Genomic DNA, 21394 nt, shown 5'->3' with positions numbered 1-21394 from the left:
AGCTGCTTTGTAACAATGCAAATTGTCAAAAGCACTATATAAGTAAAGTTGACTTGACTTGACCGGCTGATATTACCCAAAACTCCCCGCAAGAGGGCAGAGTTTAGTGACAATACACTGCACTAAATTTAATAAAAGATACTTCACTAAATTAATAAATGTAAGTACAATAAACATTTCATGCACTCGACTTTATCCCCCACTAGTATGGACAATCAATAAGAACTCTAACACCGACAGTAAGACAGTATATACTACAAATACTTACCAATATCTCTACATTACACACATTATATGCATATTTGCTGCTGTGTAGTTATATGTAAATTATGTGTAATTTGTCATACTATGTTTTAAGATACAGAAATGTCAATAAAGGGATTTGGTTTTATTTGGTTTGATTGATATAGGGGGCTTGAACACAATAATCCGAAGAACATAAAACTAACAAACTCTTAATATCAAACATGTAGGTGTAATGATACTGCTCTGAGAATCCAAATGCAGTGTTTATTGAAAGGGTAATCCAGATTCGTAATCCAAACAGGCTGAGGTCAAAACACAATCCATACAAACAAACAAACAAACAAACAAACACCATGTCAAGATACAAGAAACGAGGTAAATCCAAAAGACAGACACAACACAAAACGCCATGATCACTCATAAATGCAGTGTTACACCAACAAGACTTCAATAGAATGAGTGAACAGGGGTTATTAGCTACAGGTGAATAAATTCATGGTTGACATGGCATTTTGGGGATGTGGGAAGTGCCCTCTAGGGGAGCACTAAGGTGATGGGTGTAGAGACAACTTGAAACTTGTGTAGGCTCACCTTTTTAAAACCTGGTCCACAATGAAGCATCATAAAGAGAAGCGCAATATGCCACAATCTAAAGACAGATCATTTTCTTGACAGCCTTTTATTTTAAGCAAATAAATTCAACAGTGTCTATACATGTCCTCATTATTATACATGAATCAATATACATCATGATGAAATGCTCTTGATAATTTGTTTTAGTACGAACACATAGTATTTGTGCTGGAAAATCTAAAAATGTAAATGTTTTACATTTCAAAACTCTTTTTTTTATAATTGTACTGCACATCAGATTTGGGGCCAGATTAAAAAGAAAGCACGGATGGGGCAAAATTCCCTCTGGTGATTTACTAACAATGCGCACATTAAAAAACACAGGCGCAATAGCTCATTCCCATAATGACCAACACAATCTACTAAAAGCAGCGCAAATTAGCAAGTAAATCTGGCCCCTGATCTCTGATGAGATTTTACCTCAAAATCAAAACATATATTAGGTAGGTATTGTCAGTCAGCAACGTCTGCAAATCATTTGTATGCACAATATGGTTCATTACAAAGCACATGGCCGATTTAAAGGAATAGTTTGTTTAGAAATTAAGTGTCAACATAAACAAACGTTACTGCGCATGCACGCGTAAATGGCCTGTAGTTAACTTCCGGTACACATTCTCAAACAATAGAATGCCTGTAGCTTATTTCTGATAGCGATCAAAAGAAACTTTACTTGGCTAAACTTGTTTCTCCCATATTTAGAATTTAGACTCCGATACCAAGCTCAACCGCTAGATGTCAATATACAATACTATACGGTTGCTTTAAATGTGAACAAACTACAGGACCTATTCAACAAATTGTTTATTTAATACAATTATTATACAATCAAATTATAATACAAATTAATATTAACACAAATTATCTTCATAATTTTGGTCTATATTTGGTCTTAATTAAGCGGACCACAGTCTGAGTTCTATTGGATAATATGAAAACTATCAAAAAACGAACAGTTTGTAGGTCATTCGTATTACATTAGCTCATCGCATCCAGTATAAAAAAGTCATTTAGAGACGGAAAGCAGTGACAAAATTTCCCTCTTCAATTTAAGGCTTAAGTTTAGATTAAATACAGTTTTATTGTGAATCCAGCCTGTTGTGTGTAAATGAATGACTTCAGGAGCTTCGATAAGGCAATAGCAAAGACCGCTAAGCAGCTTTGTTAAGGCGATTGCATAGGTTTTTGAACATGATGACACCGTTTCCATTTGGGCACAAAATATTTGGCCTTCAAGATTTTACGATCCTCATTCACTACTTGCATTTGAAACATGTCTACAAAACTCTTTAAAAATTTAACAAATTCCCAAAGTAAATGTTATAAAAAAGTTTGTTTTGTTTTTAATTTTTATTACTTATTCTACATTTCTTACAGTGTGTGATGTTGCTGTGTGTGAATGTAAGCAGTCCGCTAAGTTTTAAAGCTGAAAGTGAACGCATAACAATGTTATTGGCTTGGGAAAAAAGTGGACTCTGAATCAAGTCTTCTGTCATTCAATTTTCAGTTCCGCGTCATATTTGCGTCACTCTGTGTAATGCCCGACTACGTTCCATTTGTGACACGGTGATGATATACGGGGTAGACCAATCACAGCAGACTAGAACATCTAACCAACCAGGTCAGAGTAGCCTGAAAGGAGGGGATCAGACAGCTGAATGTGTGATGATGTGTGACTCTACTGCAAACAAAATCTACCTTCGGGTATAAATAAAGTAACTTGAACTTGAACTTGAACTTGAATCACCGAACTAATCATTTGAGAGTCAATCAAGAAGTAATTTAATAATAACTGCCTATTTTTTTGAAAATTAAAGGGTTTTACACCTTGTATGTACGCAAACTTGTTGCCGGACACTCCGTTAAGCAAAATAGGACCTTAAAAATCACAAAATATTCACTCTTTAAATACTCACTCCTCCCATTCAGAATTTTGTCACTTACTTGTTTTTGAATGTTCTTGTATTAATGATCTGTATTTAGATGTTTTTTGGATAACTTGCCTGATTGCTGCTTATCTATGGAATCAAATATCTTGTTTGGATTTCCGTCCTGTCTGGTCTCTGGGTGTAGTGTGACAGAACATGACAACAACATGAAGTTAGCTTCCATTAATGTTGACCCCAGGAAAGAGGAAGGACTCGGAGCTAGGCCACGTCAGAAAACAGCTTAGCCCAGGCAAAGCACCCCCAAGGATTTCCTAATATCCTGTAAGAAAATGTGACTTTTGGATGCAGCGAACTCAATACAAAATCACTTAATACAAATCGCATTGACCTGGAAGAGAAACTCTCCATTTTGCAGCTCAAGAGCAGGCAGGCTAAATTTAAACCGGATTGTAATGCATGCTGAGGCAAATCAGATGTTGTGGTGTTTTTGTAAGTGGAGCGTGGGTGCTATCTGAATTTACGTCATAGTTACAAGATTGTAAAACTTAAAGAGTTATATGGAGTTTGGGTCGAATATATTCAACGTTTTGATTAATCTGCACTTTATGGGAACACGTCATGGTCTTTGCTAAAATACGTGAGCTTTATTGAGATTTCTATTTCAAAAGCAAGAACAGATTAGTAGGCTGTAGTGTTGATTAGTTTGCTTTTGGTTATAGATGGAATAATCAGGCAAGTAAAGGACCCTTAGTGAAAGTACTCGAACCTTGTGCTTGTGGATATGCTATTTTTTCTTAACAGAATCTTGTAAAGTAATAAACAACCATACGCTGACTGTACGCAACAGTACGCTCAGTGTGTTCATGGCTGTATTCTGCTTCATTTGCTTTTCCTATTTTTTTTTTGTTCATAAATAAGTTTGTTTCGTAGGTTACTTTTCACATTGCAAACAAAATGTAAAAAAAGCAAATTATATAATGTTAGCTTGTTCTAAAATGGTCACTTAATCTTATTTAACAATAACTATAACGTTAAGTGCAGCCATGGGAAATATGCAGGCTAATGCGCTAAAACAATATTTTAAGAAGCCATTCTGTATTTAAATGGGAAAAGTGCATGTTGTCTAGCTAGGGCATTTATTAATTTAATAATTGTATTAGCCCACACTAAGCACCCCCAAGAAAAAAGTCCTTGCACCGCCCCTGCTCTGGAGTAGGTAATGTAGTATGCTGGGACCATTAATCTCCACATAAAGCGATTTATTTTTCTCTTTGTGTTTAAAATGTTATTTGGATTTTCATTTGTTTATATTTCAAAATTAATTGTAATATTTACATGTTTTACAATATTTTATCATTTTCTTAGCATCTTATTTTAAACTGTTGTTATTGTTACTGTATGTTTCTTGTTTTACATTCAATGGTTTAGAAAAATTACATACAATTATGTCAATAAAGTACCAATAAAGTAAAGTACCATCTAAAAAATAATGAATTGAGGCGTGTCTTACACGATGAAGCTATCAGTGTCCAGGAGTAGTATTTCAATTGTGGCATCTAATATATTCCCAAAAAGAGAATATTTTAAATCTGAACAGTTAGGATAATATGTTAATGTCCCATAAACACAATATTGTACCATCACATTTCATACTAATTGATAAACTGGTTTGGCAAATTTTTCATTTGCTCACTGCACATTGCTTTGTTCATATCGAATCTAATTTGTTTTCTTTTTCTGTTTTCTTACCTTAAAGATATCAGAAAGCCGCTGAGGAGATAAGTGCAGACAAAAAGAAATTGGTAAGTTCTGCCATTGCACTTTATAAAATGTACCATTGTTGTAGCTCTTATTTCGTATATATACATAAGAAACGTCCCTCCGCTCTGAGCTACGCTATCCATTATATCCTATTTATTTACCTGCCTGTTCATTGTAAACTCATCTGTTGTAATAAACAACCATCGTCTGACTAAAGGGATTCAAACACTGGACGTGGAAGCTGACTTTACCATGGCTGCAAAATGCCTTTATTTGTTTGGGATTTGGGACATTGTGGTCAAAAGTGCCCCAGAAGTGATTGCTGTCCTACATTCTTCAAAATGTCTTCTTTTGTGAAGTTCTTTTACTACGGGAGTCAATGGTGGCAAAATCTGTTTGGTTATAAGCATTCTTCCAAATATCGCATTTCAAAACAAACTTTCAGGCTTAACAAATTAGTCCACATTAAAGTAGGCTACAATGCAAATTTTGGTCATATTTTATTTAATATTGTCAAAATTAATTAAAAAAAAGCTTATTTCAGTCAAAGACTGAGGTGCCTAAATTCAGATTAACTAGGCCTATGACTAATTCCTTAAAAACGAAACAGAAAACCAGTCCTTAATGAAAGAAAACAAGGTGACCAAAAATTTGTATCCAATATTTGGTGATAATATAGCATATGGCGTGATTTCATATGCTCTCTTTGATAGGCTGGTCATTTTGATTCAAGTGTTATAGGGTTTTGAACACAGCACAAGGGTTAATCGTACAGGCGATGAAGTAGTGGTCCGAGATATCATTGCTCTGGGGCAGGACTTATATGTTATCAACTTCAAGACCATATGACAAAGTCTAAAGTATGATTACGTTTGGGTGTGGTCACATTTTATTTGACACCAGCAGGGTTAAGAATATCTATAAAAATGAATCCTTAAGAATCTTTTTGATTATCAATGTGGATGTTAAAGTTACAAATCATTAAGGCTCTATCTACTGTAACTACCAATTCAGATGAAAATTCTCAGAATTATTTAATGAAGTCTGTATGATGACCCATTGCTCTGTAAATAGTAGTCAGAATAATTTATTTATTTTTTAATCTGATAGCATAGTGTTAAGCACCATTACTTCAAATGATTTAAAATTGAGTCTAGATTTATAATTCGCTTTAAATGTTTTGTTATAGATAGTAGCAAAGCCTTTTAGCCGAGGCTCATGGTTGTAAAGATAACCTTGTGGGGTAGTGTGGTGAGGAAGGCGTGACGAGAGCCGTGAGGCGGGGTGTTTATTGTTTGTTTATTTTTTATTAAAGTTTGTTAAATGTTCAGCGGTTCCAGCCTCCTCCACTTCTATTGAACCTCATTATATTGGTGCCGAAACCCGGAAGGAAGGAGGTGGGAACCTACAAACATTTAACAAACTTTAATCAAAAATTAACAAACAAAAAACACGGAAGTAAAGCCATAAAACATAAACACAAACGTAACATGTCCGGGGCCGGTCCTCTCTTGTCAACAGTCCGGCTGCTTGTCCTCTTAAACTCTTGATCTCCTCCGTGAGATATGCGGGACCGGTGCGAACTATCACTCACGCCACCGGCCCCGCCTCACGGCTCTCGTCCCGCCTTCCTCACCACAGGTAGATTAATTCAAACTAATATAGTCGTCCAGTTTTAGCTAGGGTTCTGTTGAACAAAATGCATCCAAATTATCAGTAATAATTTCATTAACGATTAGCTCCTTTCGCAGAAGGGATCTGATGTTGAACAACCTAATTTTTAGCTTTTCGAATCTCCTCCGTTTTACATATGTAATTATGCATTTAAAATTTATAAGATTTGTTTGTATTAATTTCAAATGTGATGTGTATTTGTTGGTTTGGCGAACAGTCGCTATATTATACATTGATGATACAGAGTGATGGGTTTTCAAATGGAAGTAAATAATCTAGGTGACATGTCGTTGCATCTAGCAGACAGATGGTTAAGCCAGTCTGTCTGTTTCCTGGCCTGGGCCCCTGTTAGTCAGACATTGGAACTGTTAAGACTATTGGTCGGATTCTTAGTGAGGAGAGCATCTCCTTCCCAGGAGGGATGAAGCCCTTCTCTCTTTAAGAGGCGAGGTCTCCTCCAAAAACATTTCCTATTGTTTATAAAGCCTTTGTAATTCTGTGGGCACCACTTAGACATCCAGGAGTTAAGGTAAAGGGTCGAAATTGCCATTCTGAAGATCAAGAACTGGGTGTTGCATGGGTTATTTTAGGCTGATTGAAAACTAGACCTGCAGCTTCATTCTAGATAATTTGCAAGGGCTTGACTGCATTGGTTGGAAGGCCGCCCAATCTTGATATGACCAGAGTTTGGACTAGCAGCTGAGAGGCGTGACAGGAACAGCCTGATTTTCCTGATATTGTAGGAAACATACCTGCAAGTTTAAGTGGTTGCTGCGATGTGAGAGGGGAAATTCAGCTGGTCATCGAACATCACCCCCCGGTTCCTCGCAGACTTGGAGGGTGTTATAGTTAAGGATCCGAGCTAAATGGTAAGGTGGTGTTCAATTGATGGGTGGAATGGTATAACCAGGAGTTCTGTCTTGGAGAGGTTGAGTTGTAGGTGATGCTCTTTCATCCAAGAATTGATAAATAAAGCTGTGTTTAATTTGCATAAAAATGCAATGAGAACCCATGTGCCTTGATAAAAGGACCCAGGGAGGTGGTATATATAGAAAACAGGAGAGGAGCAAGAACTGATCCCTGAGGAACTCCAGTTGTCAGCTGTTGAGATCTGGATGTCTCACCTCTCCAGGATACCTTAAAGGATCTGCAGTTCCAGAGATGCCCAGTTTGGAGAGAGTGGACAGCAGGATCTGGTGGTTCACCGTGTCAAATGCAGCAGTGAGATCAAGCAGAATATGTACAAATGACAAGGATTTAGCCCTTGCCTGCCGTAGGTTTTAGACGACAGACAGGAGAGCAGCCTCCGTAGAATGTAGCTTGAAGCCAGATTGTTGACTGTCCAGAAGGTAGGCAAAGAGTTGGTTAAATACTACACTTTTGAGGGCCTTGGAAAGGAAGAGCAGGAGTGAGATAGAGGGGACGAAGAATACAATGGAAAGAAACCAGGTTAGGGGATGGGAGGTGAGATTACGGGGAGTGTTACAGGGAACCTTATGAATAAATGGTCAGAGACATGGAGGGGAGTAGTTAGAATATTATTAGCTGTGCAGTTATGAGTCAGAACAAGATCTAGCTGCTGTCGTCCTCTGTGGTGGGAGGGGTGTTGGTCCTGTGAAGGTGAAACGAGGAGAGGAGAGCTAAGAAGTCGGCTGCTTGTGGTTTGTCTAGGTGGATGTTAAAGTTGCCTAGCATTACCAGTAAAGTGTAGTCTTCAGAGATGGAGGACTGTAGCGTGTCAAGCTTTTTTAAGAAGTTTACCAGTTGACCTGGAGAGCTATAGAAGACAAAACAATGTATTTCTGATGGATAAGTGATGGCTATTGCATGGTATTCGAATGAGGCGTTGCTGCAAGGACCAGACAGAGGATTGAATTACCAGAAGGACAAGGAGTGTGGGTGAAGTTGAAGTTAGTGGAGAGGGCCAATAGTGTAGCAGTGTTCCCTTTACAGATCCATGTTTCAGTCAGTGCCAGAACATTGAGATTAGCCTGACTGGTGAAGGCCGGGATGAAGTCTGCCTTGTTGACAGATGACTGGCAGTTCCTGAGCCCTCTAGCAAGACAAGCAGCAGTGGAGGGCTAGTGTAGAGTGACCGAAAACTGCACTGAGGTCTCGGCTGTGTAAATTTTTAACTGTGTCTACGGTGGACAGTCTGAATGTACTGGAAACACATGTTAGTTGTCTAATACATTAGCACGTTTACTGTCCTCATCTAACGTTCGGAAACATGTCTCGTATTACGTGATCTTCTCCATCAGCCTGACTACTTCCTAACATCCTTAATAAAATGCCGATCGAACAAACACAAACAAGACGTACATGAAAAATGAAACACAATCGCGCTATGGAAATTCGGGGGGAGAGAGAGAGAGAGAGAGAGACTGAAAGAGAGAGAGGGAGCACATGGCAGCAAGGCAGGTAAAACATTTCTGAACACCATTAAAATCATCTTTAACAATGAGGCACAAACTTTAAACACAGCTATTCTATACATATATAATTGGATACTTGCAAGCTCTGTGATGAACAATATCCCGTATGCGCGTGGAGATTGAAATCTTCAATGGTTTCAGAATGCAGACCTGCTGAATTGCTTTAGGGTCTAGCGCAGGTCTCCAAAGTTTTCAGGGCCTAAGCTGCCTCCCCAGCGGGGAGCCGTAAGCCCGGGTGTCTGTTGAATTCTCTTCTGCCAGAATGTTTCTGTGATCGTGTTTTTAGGTGCATACCTGCCCTGCCCCAGGTGGCCTGCGGACCAATGTCATGAAGGCGATAAGTGTGCCAGAGAAAGTTCCTTTGTTTCTCATGCTACATTATTTGGATAGCTCTGACAGTTTTGCACCTAATAATTTAACTTAGTTATGGACATAGTACGATGCATACTATAGTATTATAACATAGCTCATCAGATAGGGAATTAAGAGAGGAGTAGTTAAAAAGTAAACATGTTATGCCTTAAATTATGTTAAACTGTGAATTATCCCAACATATGAATCTGTGATCTAGGTCAGGGGTTTTCAACCGGTGGTCCGCGGCGGCATTGCATGTGGTCCATGACATGCATTCAAGCCTACCTAATTTCACTATTAAAATAACCTATTTTCCATAATTCATTTTTCCAAACATTTCCAGATTATTTGCGCATTGGTGTGAATACTAAATTTAATGAAAATATCTCAAATAATATAGAGGAATTGAGATTCAAGCTGACACAGGATGGGCTAGCTTTGCACCTATCACTGTGTGTTGACACCAAGCGCATAAAACGCGCTATTCGCGAGTAGTTGGACGCTTGAACATTTGGATTTTACTCGTGCCTTTCGTGCGAGTAAAATCCATCATTTAATTCGCTTCATTCGCACGTGAAATTCGCTTCATTCGCGGGTAAAATTTGCTTCATGGGAGGGCTTCTGGCAGGCGGCTCCCATCTAATTGCGAAATGGCGGACATGGATTATGTTGAGAGGGTAGCTGCGCATTATGTGCTATGGAAGGCTGAAGATAGACATAGACTCATTCGGCGGCGTGTCTGGGTCCATCGGATCCTTCGGAGGCGCAGTCCTTCATTGTTGTTTCTACCTCCGCTCGCTATGTCATAATCACGTCACTACTAGAGCAGGCTCCTGATTGGTTAACGCAGCACGAATTTTCAAGTTTTCATCTTTTTTTTCAACTCGTGCGAATAACGCTTGGTGTGAACACACAGTAACGCTTCTTTCGCGCTTGGTGTGAACACACAGTTAACGCTTCATTCGCGCATGGGTTGAACACACAGTAACAGGTAAGGAGTTCCACCCCACACACACACCCACACAATACTGGGCCACCTATTACTTGTTAGTCAGAATAGTGGTCCCTGGCACAGAACCAGTTGAAAACCCCTGATCTAGGTGACCCCAAGTGAGTATGGGTTCTGTGTCTGTGCCAGTGTGTGTCTGTGATTCTGTGCATACCTGTTTTTCGTGTATGTAAGCTGTGAGCATGTGTGTCCGTGTCCTTCTGCCTCATGTGAGTGTGTGTGTACTCTATATTTTTTGTGTTTCTTGTGTGAATGAGAGTGAATCTATTCACTTTGTTCTTAATACCTTTTCTATTTTATAAATTTAATGTATTGCTTAAGTTTTCATGTACAGCTTCTTTGTAACAATTAAATTGTACAAAGCGCTATATACATTTTTTTAATTATAAATTTTAAATATATAAAGTTGACTTTGCTTTCTCGTCTTTTATCAAGCAAACACTATTAGAAAAACAGTTGCCTTGGTTTTCATGTCTATGAATTTTGTGATGGTGTGATCTATCTTAGCATTGTGCAGAGGCGGACAGAGTACACAGGTTCATTACTTGAGTAAAAGTACAGATACCCCTTGCTAAATTTTACTCAAGTACAAGTAAAAGTACTACAGTCAGATGTGTACTTAAGTAAAAGTACTGAAGTACATGTTTTTAAAAGTACTTGAGTATCAAGAGTACAAGAGTACATTTTCTAAATATTGCATTACTACTGCCACAGTGCTTACATTTATGTACAGAAACGTCCTACATGGAGTTATGAAAAATGTTAATGTTAATACCTTGGAGAATGTTAAAGGAATTTAAAGTAAAATAAAGTAATTTTAATCTTTTTACCATGCTTTATTCTTTTCACCTCTGCTAGAGTTTTAATGGATTTTTTGCACCCACATTTGAACCGAACAGTTTTAAACAACACACCGCATACTCAAGAACATCAAAGCAAATACTCGGCTTACATCAATGAGTAATATTAGAAAATACAATTCAGCTAACAATTGTGTGTACATGTGAGTTTCTCTGTTTTTTCATCAATCAGTGGTGGCGTTTCATCAAAACCTAGGGTATGGCGAAATTTCCTCAGACCATACAAAAACGAACCACAATGAAACCAAATGATACCACATATATGTAACCACAAAATTTAAAGTAGTAAAAAATAACCCAGCCAGATGTTGTCATAACCACCACCAACGACTACGTTAATCGACTATGAGACTAAAATATAAACCAACCATTGATCAGATTCAGCAAACAAGATTAAATATAAAACATGTCTTACCTTGTCGCAAGGTTGTTAAGCCTTGATTCTTTTCATTTTTAAGCTAATCCTGGCATAGCTAGTGGCAAATCGCAAAATACATAATAGCCTAAACTGCGACTGCACTACAAAGTCTTTCCGTACAATATATTTTTTTAATTTTTCACAGATAGCGTTGTACATTATGAATGAAATACAATAACAATAGTGTAAATTATTCGATTTATTAAAATTATTAAATGGATGCCAACTAATTGGGAAAATAAAGACCATCCCCATTACCCATAACCTCACACGTGATTCCAAAACCACTGTTAGGCATTTTGTAGACAGTTTCTTTGTTTTATTGAAAATAAATGCCTGTATATGATCTTAAATGTGGAAAATGCAGACAAACGAGTTTAGCCAAAAAGAGCTTCGAACCAACATTACGATGATGTCACGTCAAAACTACATATCTTCGGTCTTACCGACTATACGTCAATGACGCTATGTGAATTAACGGTGTTTATACATTCTCAAATACACATGCTTCCGACGCCTATGCTACATGTACACATCAGTGTAAAGTAGTTTAATTATCTATAATGAGTCTCATTACGCACACGTACTTTGTTTCAACAATGTTTTCTGAACGCTAGGGCCATACACAAACGCCGCCCCTGAAATCAATAAACCTAAACCAGCAAAGAAGGCGATATAGCAATGTTGTGACACACCTCTGAACCTGACCGTGTTATACACGCAGCATAGAGCAAAGAAGAGAAAATAATAATTAAAGAAAATCAGCTGACCGGTCGCGATGTTTTCAAGTTCATTTCATGTTATATTTAGCATTTTATATGACGCTATTGGCTACTCTTCCCTTACCTTTATTCTTTATTCGTATAAAAATACCCCCAAATCGCATGAAAATACACACAAAACACATATTCTTCAATCGTGCATTTATTAGCTTCTTGTTTTGGTGAAGAAATGTTACTTTAGCTTCATCGCGGATGTCCTGAATGAGGAAGTGTACACAGGACGTGTCATGCAGACGTGAGATGATTGACAGCTGTGTACAGCAAATGATAGAGCTCTGAGGTCTGGGTGATTGTTGCTGATAGGCTCGCCCAATAAGTGGCGCCTGCACAATCCAATCACGTTTGAGAGGGAAAAAACAAATTGGTGGTTTCCGAGATTTTTCTTTTTCCTTTTTAGAAGTAACGTGTACTTACGGTTATGGATAGAAATGTAGCGGAGTAAAGAGTACAATATTTGCCTCTCAAATGTACTTGAGTAAAGTCATGAGTACTCCCCAAAACTTATACTCAAGTAAAGTACAGATCCCTCAAAATTGTACTTAAGTACTGTACTCGAGTAAATGTACTCCGTTACTGTCCGGCTCTGGCATTGTGTTGGTGGGTCATGTTTCAATGTTCAGTGCAAATAACCCAACCAGTAACCCAGGGAAAAGGGTTACAAAGGAGCTAGGAGATTGAACACCCCACACCCCCACTTTGTCCCATGATGGAATCTTTCTAGCATCCATGCAGACCCCCATTCAAGCCACTATCGATCTCTGTCCGATTTCTGTTACTAACTCAATGCTTGTTCCTGTTCTTTCAGGGAACCAAGGTTACGTGAGTAACCTGTATCGCTGTCATGGCAATATGTACTTTTTCTTTCTTTGGAAAATGTAAAAGACTGGCGTGATTGTAATCCAATAGTGCATTTTGTCAGACAGTTGTGGTGGATGTAAGTACATTTTTCTTTGTCTGTAATTAATCTTCACAAAATAAATCTCACCTTCTCTGCCCAGTCAATTGACAGTTTGCCTCCAACCTTGCGGTCCGGAAACCTGAGCTTGCTAAAGAAACGCTGGGAACATCAGGACAAATCTGCTCCACAGCTAAGCGTGGCACCTGTGAAAAGAGCTGCTTCCTCCAAACCCAATGGTCCACCAGAACAACACAAACTCATGCAACAATCCAGCTTGAGCCAGCAGCCGATGTCCTGTGAGAGACCTACTAAAATAAAGGCTGAGATGGAGACCAAGCGGGAGCGGCGGGTGGAGGAAGAGGGAGAAAACAAAGCTGAATCAGATCCACTCCCTCCATCTTCTGTGGAAATACCGGCTGTCCCTCTCAACAACCTCAGAGTGATGTTTCAAAAGGACAAAAGCAAGGTGAGATAATTTGCTTTGGGTTTGTGCTTGAAAACAATATGAGAATAATAGTTAATCTAGGAGTATAATGTTACACTGAATAACCTACACTGCAGTAAAGAAGCAAAGCATATGAAGCAATTAAAATAAAGAGGTTTTGTTTTCTGTCTTGATTCTGATTATTTCCTAAAAACTAATATATGATGAAAATCAAAAGTCACAATTCATAATTTTAATTTATTTTCTATACAGCTGGATGCTCTCATTGTGTTAACACGCAACCTACATGGGAATATTAAAGTAAAAGTAGGCCCCACTGCAAAATACAAAATCGTGAAAATAACTGCAACATCCCAGTGGACATTTTCATTGCTTAAACTTGGACCCTCTAATACCCCCTGAACCGGGTTTCGAATGTGTGACAGACATTATGTCCCACACAAAACCAACACAGACAAAAGCACAAACCCTTCATACCATTTTAAGAGACACACCATGACACATTCACATTAAGAAGAGTGTCTTAGTCTAGCAAAGGAATCTCCAACCCTGCTCCTAGAGGGCTGCCATCCTGCAGACTGCAACTCCAACCCCAATCAAATTTTGAATCCGAAATCGCATACTGTGACAATATTTGCTGAATTGGAATAAGTAAATTCTAGACAGTATGTGTGGGGCCTTAGATCGATTTTCGAATAGATTTTGAATAGATTTCAGGCGTATGGCATCCGCCATGATTTATTGCCATGTGACCCGTATGCTCTTTGAACTATTTACATCATCCTGTACCTAGGCATCGGTGCAAACATAATTTATTCACAAGGAATGTATTAATCTGTACTTACATTTATAAAACAGACACACGCTTTGAAGTTTTCCGCTATTTTTATTTGATTCGCTTTATAAATTTGATCGTTGCTCAGCTCCTGTGGCTTCATGGAATAGATAAGTGTCCATCCGATCCACACTCACTTCCGGGTATTTCTCGCCTATTGTTTTGTACATTCTGAGAATTTGGACTATTCATGACTTGCCTACCACATAGTATGGAAGTAGGCAATTTTAGACGCAGGGAAACAGCTAAAGCTGCTAATGAAGGTTTTCAGGGATGCTGGATAATTACAGACATGTGTGCTAAAGCAGGGTTGGAGCTGCAGTCTGCAGGACGTTAGCCCACCGGAAGCAGGATTGGAGATCCCTTGTCTAATGGGTAGTCTGGTACACTTTCTGTGTCAGGTGATACAACCAATGTAAAACAAGTAAAATGTTATTTCTATAAACACCTTTTAATAATAATCAAATATAATATTTGTTAAATACAATTTTTGTTGCACCGGCAAAAGTCTATATTGGCATCCAAGTATACGCCTGTTTATTGAAGTGACACGTGGCCAAGTATAGTTCCCCATACTCAAAATTGGTGCTATGCATTTTGCCCATCCAAGTGCACACACAGCAGTTAGTACAGACACACAAACACCATGAACGGACACTCCAAGCAGTTGTAGCCATTTTTATTGCTGCAGCGACCATGGAGCAGTCAGGGATTAGGAGCCTTACTCAAGGGCACCTCAGTTGTAGTAATGAGAGCAGAGAGATCGCTGTTTATTCACTTCCCCACCTTCATTTCCTGACGGTCTTGAGATTTGAGCTCACGACCTTAGGGTCACAAGACCCTCTCTAAAATTAGGCCACAACTGCTCCCACTATAAATTAAATTAGCTGAAAAAGTCAAATGGTGCCTCTACGAAGTAATGGAAGTAATTTGGTTGTACCACTTGACGTCGTTTTAATGGGGAAGTTACGTGTATGCTTCTGTAGACACTTTTAAAGAAGCAATTTGCAGTTGGACTATATATTTTATCAGTATGTGTTTTTCCTAGGAATCAAACCCACAACCTTTTCCATTAACAATTTTTACGGTTTACTATTGATGACAAATAGCAACAAACCACTCTAGATGTTAATAAAAACCCAGAAAGCAGAGTGTATGTTCAAAGCTTTGCAACAAAGCTACAACCCAGTTCCCCTTTGTCTCTTTTCGCAAAAGTGTTCTGGGTAAGGGAGTCCTCCCCTCCATTCACGATCGTCTCCTGGCTCACATTCCCATTTCTCTGTTTGACAGTGTATTATAATTTCTCTTGTTCTGCTGATCACCCTCATACCCCATGCAGTACCTCTGTGTCCACTCACCACTTTGATAATCACTGCTATAAACTGTAGCTGCACCATATACCGTAGACAGGTCTGTTTCTGACTGACAAGTCAGTTTATTTTTTAGTGAAATCTACTAACATTTTCAGTAAAGTTTATTTTAATACAGTTATTACTTATAGGTCTGTTTCCCCTTGTATACTAGAAGACTGTTACAAAGGAGCAAATTGTAGAGGATTACAATCTTTTATCCATGAAATGGCCTCCATACGCTATTTTACATTTCATACAGTACATAAATGACCTAAAGTGGAATTTCTTAAAAATATCCATAAAGAGGACATGATCAGGTTTAATATTTCATGTGTTTAGTTACATACTGTATTTTGTTGTTGTTTATAAAATCCTAAATTCATAGAAGTGGCAGATTACCCTGCGTGTCTGTTTTCTTGATTTAGCGTGCTGAATATTAGCTGCATTTTTCAGATTTCTTAGTGAATTCTTAGTCAGCTTTACTATTTTTTCAATATTAATTTCCAGGTACAAAAAGATGCAAACAAGAGCACAGAGGACCTAGATACACAGACTGGAAATAAAGGTAATTGACTTACAGACACACTAGCAACACAAACTGTTACAGAGTTACAGAGAGACAAGAAAATAATCCACAGAGCAAATAGGCCTAATATGTGACAGAAAACATCAGATCTCACCCGTTGTAGTTAATTTCACACCACATGCACCTCTTTTACATTAGGGGTGTAACAGGCACTCACTACAACTTTTGTAGCTTTAATAGGAATTTATGCAATGAATATTGTTTTAAAACCCTAACTATTATAAATAATAAATGAACTCAACAAATGTGATAACTTTTTTGAGCTCTCAAATCTATGTTCTGCCTGTTTTGGCCAAAAGTGATCTAGTTTGCCATGTTTTGTATGTTATTAAAGGAATTGTTCGCTTTCAACATACATTTTCATGATAATTTACACACCCCTGTTGTCATCAAAGATGTTTATGTATTTTTTTTCTTTAGTCAAAAAGAAATAAGGTTTTTGAGGAAAACATTCCAGGTTTATTCTCAAAAAAGTGCACTTCAATGGACTCCAAACTCTTGAAGGTCAAAATTACAGTTTCAGTGCAGCTTTAAAGGATACCAGACGATGAATAAGGGTCTTATCAAGCGAAATGGTCAGTCATTTTCAAAAAAAAATAACAATGTATATGCTTTATAAACACAAACGCTCACCTTGCTCTGTTCTGCAAAGCGTGTTCACGACTTCACGTAATACGTAATTTATGTTAAAAAGGTCACGCTTGACGTAGGCAGAATACCCAGTCAGTGTTTACAAGTTGAACTAAGCCAAACGCCGTTTACAAAAAAAGGGAGTTAAAAGGTAAAACAACGATGTCGGATGATTTTGAACTTGGATTAGAAGATGAGATGGATTTTTTCGCCCTGCCCCACTAATGTCAAGCGTGACATTTCCAACGCAATAACGTATTACGTAAAGTCGTGATTGCACGTTTACGTTTATAAAGCATATACATTTTAATTTCTTTCTGAAATGACCGATCATTTCGCCAGATAAGACCCTTATTTATAGTCTGGTATCGTTAAAAGCCCTGTGAGGCTGCACTGAAACTGTAATTTTGACCTTCAACTGTTTGGAGTCCATTGAAGTCCACTATATGGAGAATAATCCTGGAATGTTTAGTATTATTCACCCCATGGCAGTAAATTGTAGTAAAAGTAAACCTTTAAATACAGTTAGCTATGTGTAGTATTTAGTGTAGTGTAGTAAACTTGTATAAATACTGATATACAACTCCTATTACTCACATAAACTCATATAAAACTCATATTAGTTTGTTGGGTTAGAATTATGCCCCCCCTCTTTCAAGTGGTTTCATGATCCATGTGCCAATCTATTGTTACACACCTCGTATTAATGATCATTTTTAATGTAAATTATATATAATAATTCTGTCATCAAAAAGTTAAAAACGTAAAACAAAAACAAGCAGTATATAAAAATGTATATCAGCAATATGTGAACATGAAACAATGATACCATTACAGTTTAAACTCTGGGTTATGTTATTGGGTAAAATAAAGACATCTCACTTAAAATATATTTCATTTAAACCTTTGGATTTGGGTCCCATAGTTTTAATATACTAAATATATAACTACATAACTATATACTTATAACGTTATTATAAATAGTTTTAATGGGTTCATTGATTATTCATTTTACTATGTGTTATAATATTATTGTAAATATAAAATATAATACTTGTATGCTTTTTGTTTTAGCTATTGAGAATCCTGCCATAGGTACACCCAGTCTGAAGCGCAGTGCCTCTGTAAGAGACAGGATGACAAAGTATCAGGCCGCAGTTACCAGGCAGACGTCTTTTATTAAACCGTGCTGTGTGAGTATCTTTATATGCAGTTTACATTTCCATTTAGCAGACACTTTTATTCAAATCCATTTATTTTGTGAGTGTACATTTTGATTAGCTGCAGTGTGTACTTGCTGAAAAAACTGAATATTGTTTATTGTCTTGTTGATTAAACCTTGAATATGAATTTTATATGCTTCTCAGATAATATAATTTATCCTAGGCTGATGATGTATGAGATGGTCGAACTTAAGTTTATGATTCAAATGGTTTAACCATAAATTCTAGGAATTTTTTTCCTTTGAATAATTTGAATGCTCATGACATTTCAAATGCACCATATGACATCATTTATTTTTATGTAGCTTTAATATTAAGATTTCCGATTGGCAGGTCCGTTCTTGTATAGTGCATAATTTTATTTCCGAAGATTGTATCAAAATGTATTTGATGATATACCGTATCTTTGCCAAACTTTGTCTAGTTTTAAAACTAGCTCCTTGACCACCCCCAGCTGTGCACATTTTTCAGCCTGGTGTCATTCTTCATACTTAGGGATTTGTTCGTAAAATTTAATTTGGATGTATTACAACATAGAAAACGTAAAAATTTGTATGTATTTTTAGCTAAAAAACTTAAAATATTTTCAAACATTTATATAATTGAGATACTTGAATCCAGTTATGTAGCTGTGCCCACGCACACAGTAAACGACACCACAGGCGCACAAACTTCCAAGAGCTGTGGAATGAGAATGAAAGCGACGCAGCTAGCATTTTGCTCGTTTTTCAAATGCAAAATGTAAACTACCCCTGACATTTCTATGATAAAACATTTAGATACTTACATTGTGCTCCTTCACAGTTAGACTGACCTCGAGCTGGGCTTCTGTCAAAAGCAACTCCCGCCTTCTTTCATTTGATTGGAAAGTAACACTCTGCTTCCTTCATTTGATTGGCCATCTCAATAAGATTGATGAGTGCTTGTAACGCTGTTGTAGATCAGATCTGAGATCAGTCATAGTTTTCTATAGAGAGCACCAGAGCGGCTGGAGCATCGGTGTTGACAATATCAAATAATCATTGAAATCAAGACTGTTTAGACTTTACAAATCATACTTTTTTGACATGGTGGACAGCTGCTGTGCACCAGAATGCAGCAAAGGGCAAATCATTTGATGGCATTCCAAAGGATCTCGAATCCCAGATAGACCATTAAATGATTAACTGCAATAAAACATGCTAACCCACACATGTAACCACTAACGTTATCTCTTCCTCTCTGTTGTTATGCGGCCAAATTTGAAACAAGACACATAAGAGCAGCACTAGTCCAGCTTTGCAATCGCAGTGGGCTCCTAACACAACCCCGTCCCCATGGCTTCAATGGAGGGTCATTTGTTTTTTTGGGAATGTTTAACCTGCAAGATCAGTGATATAGCTATGCTGGCTAGAAACAAGGACAGCTAGGGTCTATTATGTTAGCTACATGACTGCCGGAGCTTTATACTTCGTATTCATGCGTATACCCTCGACTACACCACTGCTTGTATCTATAAGCAATTTATATTTTTAGACCCATTAAACAACCCTCAAACCTAAACCTACCCATTTTTAGCAAATATGTAATAGATCGAAATATGCAGAAAAATTACAATTTTAGAAAAAATACTGCATTTAAATTACAAATGTATAGTCACAAATCCTTCTCCTTTAAACCTAACCATAATATTGCTGCTAAATGTGGTGGCTCGGGATAGAGATCGCAGAATAATGGCTTGGATTTGGTTCTGTTCCTCGGCGTCGAATGGATTCTGGAGATAGGGATTACATCTGATTAATAAAATTGTCAGAGAAAATGCCTTTGTGTCCCACGGCAAAAAAAGAAAATATCACAGTATACGAAATGGTTAAACAATTGTAGAAATGTTATTAATTTATAGAGTTTAAAGTCTTAATTTTTTGTTTGCTCATACCTTCTGTGTAACAACAGTTATCAACAGGCTGAATGCTATGATTTTTTGGAACATAATTTTGGACAAAAACGGGTTAATCTTCACAAGTAAAAGTCACTTTACAGTGGTGTAAAAGACTTACTCTAAATTGTACTCTAAATAACTATTTCATTAAAAAGAACCTTTCCTAGTGTTGAAGTCTAGAAAAATATTGTATAAAGACGTTGAGGTCCGCCATCTCACGGAAACGTTGTATAAAAAAGTAACATGCCATAGTTGGACATGGGACTGGTGGGAAATGTGCATTGATACTCCTTCATTGTTTCATGTAATGTGGTTTACTTTGATAAGTGAACTGTCTTTGTAGTGTTAAGTGTTACGAGTTAATTTGTTGCAGCTCCACCGGCATGTCCTTAAACATTAACTTTCAGCAATTTTGCCTCGATATTTTCAGAGGTGATACAATAGGTTATAGAATAATATTTTAATAAAAAAGTAATTTTGACAATCTCTTTTACTTTTTAACTCCCAGCGCTAAATCCTATGGGTTTTCCCAGATTGCATCACATATAATGTGTTCAATGTGTCTGTCACGAGCTGATGTTACACAAAATGTTGATGTTACACAAAAATGTTATATAAGGTGGCTAAACAATTAACATATTTGACATTAAAGTTACAAACGATTCAAACAAATAGCAGATTCATCTTGTTTGAACTTTGTGTCTTGCCTTTAAAGGGGTAGTTCACCAAAAAAAACTACATTCTGTCATTATTTACTCATTTACTCATCATTTAAAATCTGTATGACTTTCTTTCTTATGCAGACCACTAGAAAAGTTATTTTGAAGAATGTTGGTAACAAAAAAACGTTGGCACCTATTTTCTTACATAGTTTTGTCCATAAAATAGAAGTCAATGTGTAGTAGCGGTTGGATGGCGTGTGGTCTTGACATGGTGTGGTTGTCACCTTTACACAGGTAAACCAGGCCGAGGGCAGTATTTCCAACACAGATCATAAAGAGAATACACCCTCTGCTGCTGATGAACAAACAGCGGTATGTACCTGTTTTATATTTAATATTACGTACAAGTATGTAAGGGGACCAGGTAAATATCCCCAACTGTAAAGTCTTTTCAGTGTTGGAAAAGCTACTTTGTAACTCTAGTTAGATAAGCTACAAGCTACTCATAACTTACAGCAATAAGTTACAGTTAAGTCACCCATTTGAAAAAGTATTTAGCCCTAATACAAATTACTACCAAAAAGTAGCAAGTTCTGAACATTATATTTATTGAATTTTTAACAGAACAAGCAAGTGATACAATTGACATAAACTTAATATTTCACAACTTAATCCCCAAAGTAAATAGAAATAACAAAACAAAAAATAAATAAAAACAAACATGACAAAACATTACACATAACAGAGTAAAATAGACAATGATAATTAAAAAAAATATGTATAT

At 37.2% G+C, this 21394-nt stretch overlaps 1 protein-coding gene across 5 annotated transcripts in view; it reads left to right on the top strand.

The window, feature by feature from the left end:
* lima1b (LIM domain and actin binding 1b) overlaps positions 1–21394 on the top strand; it is a 40879-nt gene that overhangs the window by 4861 nt on the left and 14624 nt on the right. For all 5 annotated transcript variants that reach the window (XM_079483102.1, XM_079483101.1, XM_079483100.1 and 2 more), the window contains exons 3-7: positions 4525–4570; positions 13060–13425; positions 16099–16156; positions 17882–18000; positions 20905–20982. In XM_079483102.1, the coding sequence (XP_079339228.1) occupies positions 4525–4570; positions 13060–13425; positions 16099–16156; positions 17882–18000; positions 20905–20982 (667 nt within the window). The remainder of the gene's footprint in view (positions 1–4524; positions 4571–13059; positions 13426–16098; positions 16157–17881; positions 18001–20904; positions 20983–21394) is intronic.

This window comes from Barbatula barbatula (assembly GCF_947034865.1).
Source record: "Barbatula barbatula genome assembly, chromosome: 20".
Taxonomy (NCBI): Eukaryota; Metazoa; Chordata; class Actinopteri; order Cypriniformes; family Nemacheilidae; genus Barbatula; species Barbatula barbatula.
The sequence above is the reverse complement of the archived record's forward strand: the minus strand, read 5'-3'. Positions and strand labels throughout refer to the sequence as shown.